A 17,494-nucleotide genomic window follows, 5' to 3' on the forward strand; every position below is an offset into this window, starting at 1 on the left:
GAAGCACGATCCACTGTCAGGGTGACTGCTTCATACTCACCTGTAGTGGAGCACCCACGGGGACATCTCTCGAAGAAGAAGAAATTGTTACTCACCTTGTGCAGTAACATCTGTTCTTCAAGATGTGTGTCCCTGTGGGTGCTCCATGACCCATCCTCCTCCCTGCTTCGGAGCTCTTTTTTTCTCTTTTTCAGATGTTCTGGCTAGGAGGAACTGGCGCGTCGGACTGCACGACGCAGAAAAGGCGCGAACGCCACGGGGCACTCTGTGCATGCGCGGTCCTCCGGAGGGGGCTACTGCTGGCGAAAACTTTCCGGATTGCGGCGCTGGGACGAGCCCGACACCTGTAGTGGAGCACCCACGGGGACACACATCTCGAAGAATAGATGTTACTGCACAAGGTGAGTAACAATTTCTTCCATTGCCTTAAGGACTCCAGGAACAGTAAGAAGTCCTGGAGCATGCATACTACCTCTATGCAGTGCAAGCCCTTTAAGCCTCGACCGCAGAGGCCTTTCCCCTCTCATTCTCAGCCTGACTACTTCCTAAGGCACCTGTGGTACTCTCATCACAAATCATCTGAGGGCCATTCAAGACCACAGTCGCTTCTGCCATCTGGACTTGTGCTCTCTTCAGCTCATGGCATGGTGGCTCTGTGGCTCAACCCTGTTGAGCTGCCTTCTCTGAGCTAGCCTGTCAGGTACTTCTCAGCAGTATAAGCCCTCCATTTGGCTCACATATCTGGCTAAGTGGAAGTGATTCTCCTGATAGTGGCGCCAATGTAACCTGGCAACCCTTATTCATTCCCCAGGTGCTGGAGTACCTGGTGTCTTTGAAACACCAGTGCCTGGCTTCCGCCTCATTAAAGGTTCACCTGGCAGTTATTTCATCCTTTCATCTAGGAGAGGCTGATTGTTCTGTCTTCAAGAACACCCTCACTGAGTGCTTTCTCAAGGGTATGGGTAGGCTATACCCACTAGTCACTGCTTTGGCCCTCATCCTTCTCCTGTCAGCACTCATGGGTCCCCCATATGTGCCTTTAGCAACATGTTTGTTACTTTACCTTTCATTGAAGGTGGCTTTCCTGGTCATCATCCATGCAATAGGAAAGTGTTGGACCTCCATGCCCTCATGTCGGATACTTTGTACACTGTTTTTCATAAGGACAAGATTCAGGTTTGTCCTCAACCGGCTTTTCTCCTAAAAGTGTTTTCTGCCTTTCATACAGGTCAGGACACTTTCCTTCTGGCTTTCTATCCCAAACCTCATCAGAGCTTGTGGGAACAGAGGCTTTACTCACTGGATGTCAGGCGAACTCTCACACATTCTACAGTGACAGAACTAAGCCCTTTCATAAATCCTCACAGCTATTGGTGGAAATGGCAGACCAGATGAAGGGCCTGTCAGTTTCTTCTCAGTGCATGTCCTTCTGATCATGGCATGTATCCACACATGTTATGACCTCTCACTAAGGTTTCTCTGATGCCTCTCATGGCACACTCCACATGGCGATAGGCCTCTTCGGCTGCTTTTCTGGCCCATGTTCCTCAGGTCTATGATGTGGTCCTTGATTCATTCCTTTAGATCACACTACACTATTGTACATCAGTCCAGACATGATGCAGCTTTTTGGGCCCCAATACTTGAGTCAGCTACACATTGACTCTGACCCCTCCTCCTGGTAAGCCTTGTGAATCACCTCAGTTGAGCTTATGAACAAATATGAGGAAGCACTCAAAGAAGAAAAAACACACTCTGTTGTTCTTGAGATGTGTTGGTCATATCTGTTCCGTACCCACCCTCCTTCCCTGCTGTCAGAGTAACCATCAGGTAGGAACTGAGGAATGGTTAGGTCGGAAAGGTCATATATGGGGTGACACATTGGTGCCATTCCAGGAGACTCCACAACCAATCCAACAGATAGCAGCTAGGATAAAACTTTCTGGCAGTCGTGTATGTACTGTGCACACACCTCAATTGGAGTAGAGATAAACAACACATCTTGAAGAACAACAGTTACAAAAGTAACCTTTTTTTTGACCAGCAGTGTACAACAGGGTTGCACCTGTATCCAACATGTTCAGATACTCATTTGTCCCTTGCTTCTTTTTATTTCCCATGGCAGCTGAGATGGAACTTAGGATATGTCTACCTGCTTCCCTGCAATCCTTTATTATAGATTCAGTGTTTGTATAGTAGTTAGGTATTTTATTACTAGTTATGCTTATTGTTTTATTTTTATATAGCCAAAACCCATACATTTTTATTAGGTTTTTGTGAGGCCAAGAGTCTTCTCAGCACCAAGACCTTTCAGTCTCATGGCAGATGGAAAGTCCCCAGGCTTTAAATCTGTAGCACCTTCAAGCGGTTGGATATATTTTTTTCACTAATGGTGAGCATGCACCCAATGCACCTGAGTTCAGATTCTTTTGTCCAACAATGTCCATTGATTCCAAGAGTCTGAATTTTGTCTACCTAAACATCTGATCCCTAGTAGGAAAGATTTACTACCAGTGCAAGTTCTACCCTTTGAACTCTATGTTCATCAAGGACTTTGCAGTGGTGGGAACACATTTAAGAAGCTAAGGCACACAAATTTACTCATATCTCAATGACTGTTTGTTCAGTGAGAAATCACCTAATAAAGTAGAACAGTTCAAACAACCTTCAATCTGTTCTTAGAACTCAGACTAAAAAGGCCCATTATAATCCTTATAATAGAATAGATAGGGATGTGCAGGATGCAAAGTTAGCAACAGTGTATTTCCCATGGTAAAGAATTCCAGACCATAATGGTCTTCATTATCTGATTATAAGCTCACCCAAAACATCAATAAGGGTGTGCCTCAGGTTTCTGGGACGCATGGTCTCCCGAAACATGACAGTTTTCTAGACTCCACCTGTGCTCCAAACAGGGGTAGTTAAGTATGAGTGTATTTTTCCACAAAGAATCACATGGATATGCAAGTGACACTTGCACATGAAGTTATCTTCTTATTAGACTGGTAGAAAGACCCACATCAAGTGGAAAAAGGGATTCACATCTTCTGGCCTTTTCTGTCAAAAATCTAGTGACAAATGCCTCCTTCGAGGATGGTAAATTCACTCAGATTGCTATAAGACCTCAAATAGTTTTAGCATATTGTTTCAATAGAACTGCTTTTAGGATATCATCTTGGTTATTTTTTCATACCCTATGTTCTTTATGATTCTTAATATATCTGTTCAGAATATTTCCAGGGGTGTTAAACAATGTATGATGTAATATTATCAGTGAGCAGTAGACCTGTGCTAACTGTTGTAAGATTTCATTGTACTAGGGCAGTATCAACGTCTTTTGCTTGTCTTAAGCATGTTCCTATTGAAGAAATCTGTAAATCTCATCTTTGGAAGTCAGTCCATATTTTAAAAAAATATTATGCTTTGGATTTGCCTTCCACAGCAAATTTTAGATTTGATGATGCAGAAAAGTTAGGTTACAGTGCATTTATTTAATCATTTTATATGTTGTGCAGGTCATGGTTCCTAGTTTAGATGATATACAGCAAGCCATCAGTCGCATGATCCAATTAACACTGGAAGTAAGTCGTGGAGTTGCGCAGTGGGGACAGCAACATTTACAAAAATCGAGTGTATTACTGGACAGAAATGTACCTATTGTCCCCTCGACACCCAGTATGTTGTCAGGAAGATCAGCCAGAAAAGAAGAAAGTAAGTTTTTTTGTTTACTTGAAATTTTTTCTTCTAATAAAATGTCTTTGCTTCTGAATATTTCATAATTATTCTCACTTGGTTTGGAAGGGACCTACTGTGGAATCTTTGGAATTATCTTCTAAAACAATGAATAGTCTTGTAGCCCCTTGAAGATTAACAGAACATGTAGCTGGTATCATGAGCTTTTGTGGGCACAACCCACTTCTTCAGATGAAATTTTTGTGGGTTGTGCCCACGAAAGCTTATTATACCATCTACCTGCTTTATTAGTCTTTAAGGTGCTGCAAGATTGTTCGTTGTTTTTTAAGTTTTTCCAGTTGCAGACTAACTCAGCTACCCCTCTGAAGCTTTTGAATTATCTTATGTATTTTTACTTTAATTTAGTTAGCGGGTATTTCAGATTCATGGAAATAGTAGGAAACTATGTAATAATCAGAAATAATTGCAATATATCCGTGGTGTCCAACCAGTTCTAAAGCAGCAGCCACTAAAGCAAACTAGCCACACTCAACTGGCCAAATAGCCACATTGTTCAAGCCAACTAGCTACACTCATCCAGCCAAATAGCCACATGTGGTTAGTGGCTAGCGTGTTGGACACCACAAAATATTGTCACAGTGTAAATTTTCCCTTTAATTTCAAGCAACATAAACTTTTTAATGTTACCTTTATATACTGTTCCTACTTTCTTTCTACTGAAGAATGTAGACCATCATAATATTATTGGATAAAATAAAGTTATACAAACTTCATACACTGGAAGATGAAAACAGGAAAGAGAGGCAGTGCTTTTATTAGGGTTCAGGTCACTGACATTATAATTGAAAGATTTCATTATTATGTACATTCCTAAAGTGGACATATACAGAATTGTGCTATTATCCGCATTATTAAGTGAGAAGAAGGATGCTAGAATGTTAGGATACTAGGTAGGATTTACAAGACCTAGGTTCACTAACTTGCTCCACCACAAGCTTTCTGTCTGTGCTTCAATTCCATATCAGTACATTCAGGATAGTAGTACTTTTGTAACTCACAGAAATGTAGTAAGGTTAAATACATTAAAGGTTGTGGAATGCTTGGATGCTGAGGTGATGGTGGCCATATAAGTATCTAAGATTGGTGACTGCATTATGTCATTTAAGTCATGCGGGGCATATGATGCACAGAATTTTAAGAGTTCAGTTAATATGCCATGATATGAGGAAATGTTGGGATGCATAGAGTGTTTCTCCCTGAAAACATTTTTGACTCTGTTAAAGAAAACATGAGAAAATAGCATAATAATTATCAATAAAAATACTGGGAATCACACTTCTAAAAATGGGTTCAATTGTATGGAAATTAGAGCTATAGATTAATCATAGTTATTGCATGCCACTAACACAGAAAATTAACTAGATTGAAATAGTTGTGATTAATCATGGAGTTAAACAATAACAAAATGTCAGTTTTAATTTATTATAAACATTTGTGGATATTTTTCTGCATTTTCAAATACGTTGATTTAATTATAACACAGAATACAGTGCGCCCAGTGGTTGCTATTATTTTTTATTATAAATATTTGCATTGTAGTGTAATCTCTTTATTATGGAAAGTGCAATTTACAAATGTAGAATTCATATTTTTTTACATAATAGCACTCAAAATCAAAATAATGTAAAGCTTTTGAGCTGACATGTCCAGTCAGTCCTCCTCCTTGTTCAGCCAATTGCTAAGACAAACAAGTTTGTTTACATTTATGGGAGATAATACTTCCTGCTTCTTTTTTATAATGTCACCTGAAGGTGAGAATAGGCATTCATATGCACTGCAAGGTATTTATGTGTCGGATACGCTAAACGTTCATATGCCCCTTCATGCTTCAACTGGTGAGCGCTAAAGTTTTACATTGTTTTGTTTTCTGAATGTATTTTTGTTTTTTAAAAAAAAGCTACATTTAAAGTTGTATTGTCATGATAAAAAGATTACACAACCATACTTCTATGAGGTTAATTGAAAAATACTGTTTTAAAAATCTTTTTACAGTGCAAATATTATAATAAAAATAATATAAAGTGAGCACTGTACACTGTATTCTGTGTTGCAGTTGAAATTAATATATTTGAAAATGTAGAAAAACTAGGATTGTCAAGTGATTAAAACTTTTTATCGTGATTAATCGAGCAATTAATTGCGTGCAACTCCCCTTTGAAACGCTGTGGTGGCATTTCAACAGGGCAGTGCTGCATGGAGCCTGGGATAAGCTGGAGTTCCCAGCTGACCCCAGGATCCATGCAGTGCTGTCTCTGTAAGATGCTGGAGCAGCACTTCAAAGGGGCAGCACAAGCAGAGCCAGCTGCATGCTGAAGTCGAAATATCTGAATTTGGCTTTTGATTTTGTCCACACAGCAGAAAGTCAAAGGAAGAACACTCTTCCTTTGACTTCCCTTAATCCTCGCGAAATGAAGGTTACCAGGAGTCAGAGTAAGAAGTCCTCCAGCTCAATATTATTTCAAAATAAAGGCTTGTAGTATAGATGCACACTATGTTATTTTAGAGTAATGTAGGTTATTCTGAAATAAAGCTGCTTTCTAGACATCCCTAAGAGATAAAGTACTACATATTATTTGAAAAAGCTTGTATGGTTAATTATTTGAAATGTATGATTGTAACAAACCAAACAAATATCACTGTACATAAAATAATATTAAAACTGTGCTAGGTGTGCACTTTAAAAGAAAAATGAAGACAAAGTCCCTGAAAATTTAAAATGCAAATGGCAACATAAATATAGAGGATAGGGAAATGGGATGCAACAAACTAACAGTAATGAAATATGGGTTAAAGGTTTTGACACTTCCACAATTTTTTATCTAGAGGTATCTTTTTATTTAAATTTTTTGTTTGCAGTTTTGTTAAAAATATAAATGGAAAGAATTATAGTATTATAATTCTGAAAGCTTGAAGGTAGGTTATTAATGACTTATTAGATTATGTAAATTGTTTATTTTCAGAAGTGCTTGATGACATCAGTTCTGTAAGAAAGCTAAGAAATTTTTATCCAGGTGTCGCAGAACACAAAGATGTTTCTAAACTAGTTGTTCTCCTCTCTTCATCTGTAAATTCTGTAAGAAAAGTAATTAGTGAAGCACTGCAAGACTTCCAGAAATATAAGGTTCTGTGGACAGAAGACAGGGATGCTAAAGTTCAGGTACATTTTTTGATTAACATTTCTAGATGAATTTCTATAACAGTGATACTCAACCAGGAGTACTTGTGTTCTTGGGGGGTACATGGAGGTCTCCCAGCAGGTAATTAAACTCATCACGATTTTTGCCTACTTTTACAACAGGTTCTAGAATTGTGTACTGTAATGGGGATTCTGCAGGTTTGGATGAGGGGTGATTGGTAGCAAAAGTGGCTTTCCAGGTATGGTAGATGCTGCAGCTACAACATCTGGATATTTGGCCAAAGGCCTGGTCATGAGAAGGGACTTGTGGCCACAGTATTGTACAAGACCACCCCTTTGACAGTTTCAATCTTTTTAACAGACTCTGTAATGGACTCAAAATCTACCTTGCAATTCCTGAAGCTTTACACTGCTCCCAGGAGGAAACATTAGAAACAATCCTTTAGACCATGACTACACCTTCCCGTACTCCATACTACTAGCATCCATCTCAATCTCCTCATGACTGACAAAGGATTTAGAAGTGTCTTTTCTAAGCTCCTTCCACTATTACACCCTCCAAGTACACCCAGCACCAGTTCATAGGCCCTTTTTGGCATGAATATCAAAACCCATGTCCCACTACTGATGCCACATCATCTTTGGAGGCTATCCTACTTTACTGCCTACAGTTGGAACAAGGTCATCAAGGACACTTGGGTTCTGGAGATTATCCATGAGGGATACAGAGTTTCTTTCCCACATCACTTCACAAACCACTTTCCCAGTGCAACTTCAGGTATGCTATTGCCAGCTGATTCTTCAACAGGGAGTGGAATCCCTGTATTGTTGGAAGTATCCTGCTTCAGTGCCAGGATAGAGGTTTCTATTCCCCATATTTCCTAATCCCCATAAAAGAGAGTGGAGATCCTTCTTGGACTTTCAGCAGTTCAACCTCTTTATCTGAAAGCTGAAAATCAGGATGATTACTCTGGCTTCTGTAATCTTCTCCTTTCAAAAGAGAACATGGCCTATAGTTCTTGAAATGAGAGACATATTTGGCCCTAACCAAGTGAGTTATAAGATCAAGAACACATATTCCTGTGCATCTAGAAATATAATTTATGCTATCATGTGCCAAAAGTGTCTGTCTGCTATGTACATTGGACAAACGTCTCAGACACTTCGCCAAAGGATCAATGCCCACAAAACAGATATCAGACAGGATCACAAAGAAAAAGCAGTTTCTCGCCATTTCAACCAGAAAGAACACTGTTTCAACGACTTAACTACCTGCATCCTGCTACAAAGACCTTTTAAATCTGCACTTGAAAGGGAATCCTCTGAACTGTCATTCATGCTAAAATTTGACACTCTACATCTGAGTCTAAACAAAGGATCTAGTTATATTACCCATTACAAAGATAGCTTCCCCAATTATCACCTCTAATATCATTAGCCCACAGACATTCACCTCCCCCCTCCATCCCCCTTCTGTTCTGAAATTTGATTTGTCCTTTTCATATGTGTTCATTTTTTTAAATTGTATCCTTTGGTATATATGGTTGTGACTATTTTCTTCCACTATTTGATCTGAGGAAGTGTGTCTGGCCCACGAAAGCTCATCATCTAATAAACCATCTTGTTAGTCTTTAAAGTGCTACATAGTCCTGTATATTTCCACATGGACATTCACCCATCACACAGAAAATTTCTGCATTTCCTATTTGATCAAGAACATTACCAAATCCTTCCCTTTGGATTCACAATGGCACCCAAGGTATTCATGAAAGTTTTCTTAGTGATAGTGACCCAGAAGAGCTGTCAGGGATATACAGTATTTCCCTATTTCTATGACTGGCTCTTGACAAGCGAATTTAACCAAGATGTTTTATCAGCAGTAGGTTTTTTTTGGAGCCTCTTTGCCACCGTAAGTGTTAGCATAAATGAAAACAAGTCAGCTAGGTCATCCACAAGAACAATACATTTTATAAGAGCACATCTGGATTCAGTCTTTCTGAGAGCTTTCCTCCTTGCAGACAGATTTTATGTAATGAGCAGCATGATCTATGGCATCACCTGCAGACCTGGAACTGTGTTATGTCTACATTGCTCCCTGTGAAGCTAGATAGCTGTGTATACCAACGTGACACCTTTCATCAGAGTTTGATTTAAATTTAGAAAATCCATTTTTTTAATAAAAATAATTGATTTTTATCCACCCTGCAATGTAGTCATATCCTTACCACCCTTGATGTATGCTTGGCAGGTGAGTTCTTTGGTCTCTTTTCAACTAGTACTCCTTCACCACTTCTTTCTGTGGTTTTACTGCAAGCTAAACTCTCACAAGCAGCAGAAACATGCATAGTGCACTATCAAGAATAAACAGTTAGTTGGATTAACTGGATTTCTCAGACTGGAAAATAGCTAATGTGACACCAATATTTAAAAAGAGCTCTAAAGGTAATCTTGGAAATCACAGACTGGTAAATCTAATGTCAGTACCGGGCAAATTAGTTGAAACTATAGTAAAGAATAAAATCATCTGACACATAGATTAACATAATTTGTTGGGGAAAAGTCAGCATGGTTTCTGTAAAGGGAAATCCTAGCTTACTAATTTACTAGAGTTCTTTGGGGGGGGGCAACACACATGTGGACGAGGGCGATCCAGTGGATATAGTATACTTACATTTCCAGAAAGCCTTTGACAAGGTCCCTCACCAAAGGCTCTTAAGTAAAGTAAGCTGTCTTGGGATAAGAGGAAAGATCCTCTCATGGATTGATAACTGGTTAAAAGACAGGAAACAAAAGGTAGCAATAAATAGTTTTCAGAATGGAGAGTGGTGTCCCCCAAGGGTCTGTACTGGAACCAGTCCTATTCAACCTCTTTTTAAATTATCTAGAATAAGGGGTAAATAATGAGGTGGCAAAATTTGCAGATGATACCAAACTGCTCAAGACAGTTAAGATCAAAGCACACTGTGAAGACCTTAAAAAAGATCTCACAAAACTAAGGGTATGTCTGCACTACCCCCCTAGTTCGAACTAGGGGGGGTAATGTAGTCATTCGGAGTTGCAAATGAAGCCCGGGATTTGAATTTCCCGGGCTTCATTTGGATGATGCCGGCTGGCGCCATTTTTAAATGCCGGCTAGTTCGGACCCCGTGCCGCGCGGCTACACGCGGCACGGACCAGCTAGTTCGGATTAGGCTTCCTATTCCAAAATAGCTGTTCACCTCGTTCTTCACACAGCACACTTTTGGCCTGTGGAACTCCTTGCCAGAGGAGGTTGTGAAGACCAGAACTTTAATAGCGTTCAAGAAAGAAATAGATGAATTCATGGAGGTTAAGTCCATCAATGGTTATTAGCAAGGATGGGTAGGAATGGTGTCTAGCCTCTGTCAGAGGCTGGGGATGGGTGACGGGAGAAGGATTGCTTGTAGATTCCCTGTTCTGTTCACTCCCTCTGGGTATATATTGGCTACTGTTGGCAGACATGATACTGGGCTAGCTGGACTTTTGGTCTGACCCAGAATGGCCATTCTTATGTTCTTGTGCACTTACCCATATCTAGTGTTACCTGTAAGCTGCACGCTTATGTGGCCACTGAGGAGAGATATAGATGTCATCCAGCTGATTAGCAGAGTGCCCACAACTAGGTTTTATTTGTTTCTACTGGTGGTGAACATATGTACATGCCATGGAAAAATCCACACATGACCGGAAAAGATTAAAGGAAGGGTGACAATATTTTCCTGTGCTAAATATGAGACACTTGATAAGTTTATTTGTATTCAAGTTAGTTCAATGACAATCAATCGTACAAATGTTCAAATTAACAAGTTGACTGAGCCCCTATTAAAAAAATGCTGTGTAGTTGGATTCTTTTGTATGTACCTTCTTATCTTTAAGGCTTTAAGGCACACACTCTCATATACCTCTTTCACATGGGGGAAGAATAGTGACTGACTGACCCAGTTCTCCTGCCCAGTGCTCTCAACATTCCATGCCCGGCTCAGTCCCTAGGATGGACCCACCCACCTTTCATGGTACTTGGCACTGCGTCCTCCCAAGGGAAAATATCGGCAAAGGGAATGCAGGATCACATGCTCCTCTACAGATTCCTGCAAGTGTTCACACCAGAATGTGTCCTTTCAGCACTGTGTGGGAAGGAAGGGACAGGAGCTGCTTCCAACTGCAGAGGAGGGATGACCTGTCCTGTGTCTTTGCAGAACTCTTTTCCTATCCCCTGAAAGCAACTTGTACCTATCTGCCCAAAATGTGTAGAAAAGCAGTCAACACATCCAAGCTGCTGCTCTCCACCAACATGACACAGTCATCTACCATCCCTCTGCTACTGTAGGAGTAGGAAGGGGGTAAGCCCTAAGGATGCATTGTACACCAACGGCCAGGGAACCTCATGGCAGGGGTTTCAGCAAACAGAATCAGAGAGGTGTCTCAGCAGGGGAGAATGCCTAAGGGAGGGAGCAGCCTTCACTCCCTGGAGGCAAAACCCAGGATAGGGTGGGGAGGCATGAGTGAAGAGGGTGCTAATCCCCAGCCATGGGAATGCTGTGAATCCTTCAGGTTTGGGGTGTGAATAGACTGGAAATCGCTTCCCTCTTCCCACTCCAGAACGTACCTGAGGGGTAGACAGGCTTCACCATGCTAGTTCTGTGAAGCACATTCAGGGCCTGTATCCCCCTGGCCAGCACCCTGGGCCAGAGGGTCATGGGATTCTCCAGGTCGCTAGCTCAGGGGGAGTGGAAGAAGTCTACTGGTAGGCTGATAATGAGTTGAGCATTATCATGTATAATTCCCTGGGTCTCCTGTCCGGTGGAATGTAGTGGTTAAGAATCTCCTCCTTGACTACCTTAACCCTTTGAAGGCCAATGTGAGGGTGAATACCCTAGCACAACAGAGCTTTCAAAATGTGGCCTTCTAGGTTCAAAACTTTTACACATTAAAAATGTGGTATATAATATTAAGGTTTGTTTTACTGCAGAGATAAAAAGACCATTTATTAACTTAGAATTTAAACTACCTACAGCAATTTCTGGCTAGCAATCCCTCTCTGACTGAAATCAGAGCAGAAATTCTTCATTATGCTACTTTTGAACAAGAGATTGAAGATTTAAAACCTACTATTCTTGTAGGCCCAATTGAATTACATACAGGTATGACTATTTTTATTTGTTGTTTGTACATAATATGCTATAATAAATTAATAGAATGTTTAAATTTAGGGCCGTACCAAATTCTATTTTGGTCAATTTCATGGTCATAGAATTTTAAAAACTGTAAATGTCATGATCTCAGTTGTTCAAATCTAACATTTCATTGTGTTATGAGGACCTGAACCAAATAGGTGTGGTTACAGGTTATTGTAGAGGATGTGTGGTACTGCTACCATTACTTCTTTAATACTGCTGGCAGTGGTGCTGCCTTCAGAATGGCAGTTAGAGAATGGCATCTGTTGGCCTGAGAGCCCAGGTCGGAAGTCAGAGCCACCAGCAGCAGCAGTGCAGGAGTAAGGATGGCACAGTATGGTGTTGCCACCCTTGCTTCTATGTTGCTGGTGGTGAGATGCCACCTTCACGAGCAATACCACAGCCCCTAAAATAACTTTGCAACTCCACCTGCAATGACCTTTTGGGGTTAGGACCCCCAATTTGAGAAATGTTGGTCTCCCCCATGAAATCTGTATAGTATAGGATAAAAGCACACAGAAGACCAGATTTCATGGTACTTGACATGTTTTTCATGGCTGTGAATTTGATAGGACCCTATCCCTAGGAACTTAAAAGAATTGCATATTCTGCTCTGTGACAATTCAGGAGGTGGACCCCTATGTTAGATGCCTTGTATTCCTGGGTAAGACCCATTCTGTGTCCCCATGTGCAATTTGTTTTGCCTTAACTCTCTGTGCCTGAAGGGAGACATTTGATTCCTTAGGTATCCATGGCTTCTAGACACTATGACAAGGGTTAGAGCAGCTGTTCCATAGGCAGTGAAACGGGAGTTCGAAGTAAAGCCCTTAATTTGAATTAGCTGTTAAACCTCATTCCAGGAGGAATAACAGCTAATTCAAGTTAGGGCTTTACTTCAAATTCCCGTTTCACTGCCGTGTGGAGATGAAGGCAGTTATTCCAGGCTAGTCAATTTCCAAAATGGCGACCGCCCGGAAACATGCTAATGAAGCGCGGGATATTTAAATCCCATACTTCATTTGCAATTTCAGTCGCCCTCATTAGCCTCCCTAATTCGAACTAGGGGAAGAGTGTAAACATACCCCAAAAGAAGATATTGTTTTTTTTTCCTTATCTCCTTCAATGAATGTGAAATTCAGCTATCTTTTGCTGATGCCACCATCACCTTTGGCTGACACACCACTGGGGCCAGAAGTTTCAGCATTGTCAAATATGGATTACTCTGATGTGCAGGGCTCGACAAATTATAAAACCTACTTGCCCGTGGTGAGTAGATTGTAACCTGGAAGAGCCGGGTTCCGGCGATCTGCACATGCGCAGAACGATCTGCACATGCACAGATCGCCGGACAGTGCGGCTGGCGAGCAGGGTTCGCCGTGGTTTGGCGAGCCCTGCTGATGTGCATAACAGCAATATCAACTACATTATTGAAGGCCTTTCAGTGAGGTTTCTCAATATGCTTCCAGATGCCTTTCTGGTACATGACTGTGCTGCTCCAATCTTCACTGGTTCCCATACAGAATCTCCTTGAAGTATATGATGTCTCTTCAAGTGAATCACGGAAGGCTCATTATGGGAACCCAGCCATCATCTCTCACAATACATATAGGCTACGTCTACACGGCAGGCTTTTTGTGCAAGAATGGCTGTCCTTGCACAAAAACTTGAGGAGCGTCTACACTGCACTTGTGTTCTTGCACAAATAAATTTACAGTAAGGTGTCAGAACAGAGGGCTTCTCATGCAAGAGCTCCGAAGCTTCGTACGAGGAATAAGCCTTCTTGCGCACGCGCTCTGGCCTCCCAGGAAAAAATGCAGGTAGCCACTTGGATGCTCTGTACCCGCACTCACAGCTCGCTACTTCTTGCTTGCCGGACCCTCCCTTAAAGGGCCAGGCACCCTGCAGATGTCACGCAGCAGCAGCAGCAGCAGCAGCAGCAGCAGCAGCAGCAGCACAAACAGCAGCTCCACACAGAGCTCTGTGTTCCAGAGCTCTGCAGGCTTGTCTGCCCCTCAGCCAGCCCATAAGCCTGCACCCCCATCCCAGGAGCCACTGCAGGACTCCCAGCAGCCACGGAGGGGCACCAAGCGGTGCGCCTCATGCAGGTCCAGGGCTGAGGTTGAAGCCCTTCTGGACCTGTGGGCAGAAGAGGAAGCCCTCCACAACCCCTGGTCCCGTCGCCACAACGCAGATGTTTTCAGCCTCATGGCTCAGGCGCTGGCTGAGCAGGGACACCCAGCCCGGACCCTTGAACAAGTCCAGGCCAAGGTACAGGAGCTATGCCTGGGGTACGTGAGGGCCACTGAGGGTGGGAGAGCCGTGCAGGAGCAGTTACCTGTCTCCACTATGACTGCTTGCATGCCATCCTGGGGGAGACGGCAGTCCCATGATCGACACGGGACTGCACACCCCAGTGGTCAGGCTGCCTGACCTGGAGGAAGAGGGCAACCTAACCACCGCCTCCGAGGATGAGGGAGAGGACCACCCCATCAACCTCCACATCAAGCTACTGCCCAGAAGCAGGAATGTCTCCCATGCCTCATCTGAGGCCGGTGACGGATCCTCCGGTGAGTGTTGTGGTTCTCACTCACAAGGGCGGGGGAGGCGGGTGCATGGGAGTGGGAGGGAGTGTCAATCAGGCAGTTTGAGCTGCATACTGTGCAGCAGTATGCAGAACATGCAATCTTGTGCAACCTGACTATATAGCACGTGGATGCAGCAGGCAGCTCCAAGGCACACCTGGGACCCTGCTTCTCAAACATGTCCTGCCTGGGGGAGGGAGGAGGGATGCCGGCTGGAAGTAGCCAAGGCCCAAGAGCACAGGTCAGACCCCACACATCCCGAAAGATGCTGTACACAGACAGCATGCAGACATGCCTGCCCGTGTGACAGCAGCTGCTCCTGGAAAAGTGCAGCAAGCCACCCCTGTGAGCATGGCCCCCACGGAGCACCCAGGCTGTTCCTGGCCCCTCTGCTGCCCCTAAGGGAATCCCCCCACTGCAACCACACACTTCCCTGGGCTACTTATCCAAAGGCTGGGGGGAGGGGAAGTGGGCAGCCCGGGCCTCTGGCCCAATGAGTCTTGCTGCAGGGACAGTACACTCCCCAGTAGCCCTGGCTCTGTCTCCGAGGAAATCAATTGATAGTAGTCCAAGAATCCAGACCTCATCTGCCACACCTGCTCCCATGCAATGTGGGGATGTGTACTCAAACGTGACTACAGTATCAACGGTGTATGCTCACAGACAGTGAGAAGAGTAGAAGCCATGTGCTCTACCTTGTGGAGGGAGTGTACACAGTACTAAACAGACAGATACATCATGCCAAGTGGCTAGGACACAGACAGGGGGTCTTCATTCACAATGATGTCTCCCAAGTGTTACAATCCATGGATTTTGAGCTAGTCCTTACATGAACACACACACGGGACTCATTGGGCCCAAGCCACAGTTGTGTGGTGTAATGTGAGCCTCAGGGAGGAGGGCAAGGGGTTCAGGGACACTGTGGTCAGGGCTGACTGACCTCCTTGCAGTCTTCTGTGTTCTCTGCAGCAGGATCAGCTGGGAGTGAGGGACCATCCATTCCCACGTTGGCAGCACTGATGACCCAGGCACCAGTCAGATGGGCCAGGCCGCACGGCCAGCTCCTTCAGTGGCACGTCCAGGTCATGGAGTGGATGGAGGAGGCGGTGAGCACCATGCTTCGGGCCAACCTGGAGTGGAGGCAGCATGCGTGGGGCCAGTTCCTCCAGCGCTGCAATTGCATGTGTGACACCATCTCTACCCTCACATCACACATTGGCCATGCTGTGCTCTATGGCATGGCCTTGCCCCACCCTGCTGCCCTCCCAGCTGTGCCCATGGCCCCTCCAGTCACCCCTCCTGCCATGCCCATGCCCCCCCCGCTGCACCCCGTCTTGCCCACCTCCCCATGCTACCTGCCCCAACCCTGCCTGAAGGGCACCGAGGCCTCCGCACCTGTGGAGGCATTGGGAGGAGCTGCCCCTCTCAACAATAACTCCCCCTCTCAATTCAGAGCCTCTTCCTCCTTCCCTTCCCAGTTCAGAACCCTCTCCTACTGCCCACCCTTCATCCTTACGTAAATAAATACAGTTTATTGTTTGTTTAACAAAAACAGTTGTATTTATTGGGAGGTGAGGGAAGGGAGGGAGGGAGGGGTAAGGACTGGGAGGGAGATGTCGATACCAGACAAAAGTGTCCTACCGTGGGGCCTGGGAGAACATCTTCCTGAGGTCCTCTTGGATTCACACCCCATCATGGTGCGCCTGCCGGATGGTGACTATTTGAATGCCCACCCCAGGAGGAAGACCTCCCCCTTCCGCTCTACTATGTTGTGCAGCACATAACATGCTGCAACAACCTCCGCGATGTTCTGCTTGCTCATGTCAAGATGGGTGAGCAGACAACAGAATCTCACCTTCAGCCATCTGAAGGCGCACTCCACCTGGTTGCAGACCCAGTTCAGGTGCAGGTTGGATCTTTCCCGGCTGGGGTCCATGCGTCCGGTGTACAGCCGCATCAGCCATGGCATGAGGGGTAGGCTGCATCCCCCACGATGCACAATGGCATGTGGACGTCCCCAACCATCAATTCCTACTGGGGGAAGAAAGTGCCCGACTTCATCCTGTGAAACAGGCTGGAGTTTCAAGAGCCCTGCCCGACCACCCCATATATATGTCCATGAAGCAGCCTCGGTGGTCCACAAGGTCCTGGAGCACGATCAGAAAGTACCCCTTGCAGCTGATAAAGTGGGCTGCTCAATGCTCTGGTGTCCGGATGGGGATGTGGGTCCCATCCATGGTTCCCTTGAAGTTGGGGAACCCCAGGGCAGTGAAGCCAGCCACGGTTGCGTCCATGTCCTGCAGGCGGATGACCCTCTTGAGCAGGATGGACACACAGAAACACAGGGAACACAGAATAAGGCAGGGTGGGTGCATGAGCCATTGGGGAGTGCCTGCCTCCCTCTGATGCCCTCTCCCCTGAAACATGCCAGGGCCCCTTTGCCCCGGAAACCCTCCCCCCACCAGCAGGGCTATAGGAGAGAGGGATGGCACACGCCTCTGGGTGACGGGGCATCCCCCATCTTCCTCCCCCCCCCCCGCCTTAACTCTTCCCTTCCTCCAGGCAGGGACTGCAGCCTCCCCGATGGCCTTACCATGAACAAAGAACTCTCTCAAGGTATCTGATCCCACTCCAACTTTCTATAGGTACATCTAATAGCCTTCCTGAACTATATTCTTTTGATATACATATGCGGGGCTGCGACCTGGGCCGCTGAGCACACCTTTGCAAAATAGTATGCCATAAGACAGTATTCTATATCAGACACTACATTAGGCCAGACTGTTCCCTGTGCAATAAATCATGCAAATCCAAAGACCATTCTATCCATA

General features: G+C 44.4%; 1 protein-coding gene across 3 annotated transcripts in view; it reads left to right on the plus strand.

Moving 5' to 3' along the window:
* Window positions 1-17,494, plus strand: part of DNAH8 (dynein axonemal heavy chain 8) — a 615,913-nt gene that overhangs the window by 236,676 nt on the left and 361,743 nt on the right. For all 3 annotated transcript variants that reach the window (XM_075925079.1, XM_025186355.2, XM_025186358.2), the window contains 3 exons: window positions 3,516-3,711; window positions 6,714-6,910; window positions 11,922-12,048. In XM_075925079.1, coding sequence (XP_075781194.1) covers window positions 3,516-3,711; window positions 6,714-6,910; window positions 11,922-12,048 — 520 coding nt within the window. The remainder of the gene's footprint in view (window positions 1-3,515; window positions 3,712-6,713; window positions 6,911-11,921; window positions 12,049-17,494) is intronic.

Source organism: Pelodiscus sinensis, chromosome 3 (assembly GCF_049634645.1).
Source record: "Pelodiscus sinensis isolate JC-2024 chromosome 3, ASM4963464v1, whole genome shotgun sequence".
Classification (NCBI taxonomy): domain Eukaryota; kingdom Metazoa; phylum Chordata; order Testudines; family Trionychidae; genus Pelodiscus; species Pelodiscus sinensis.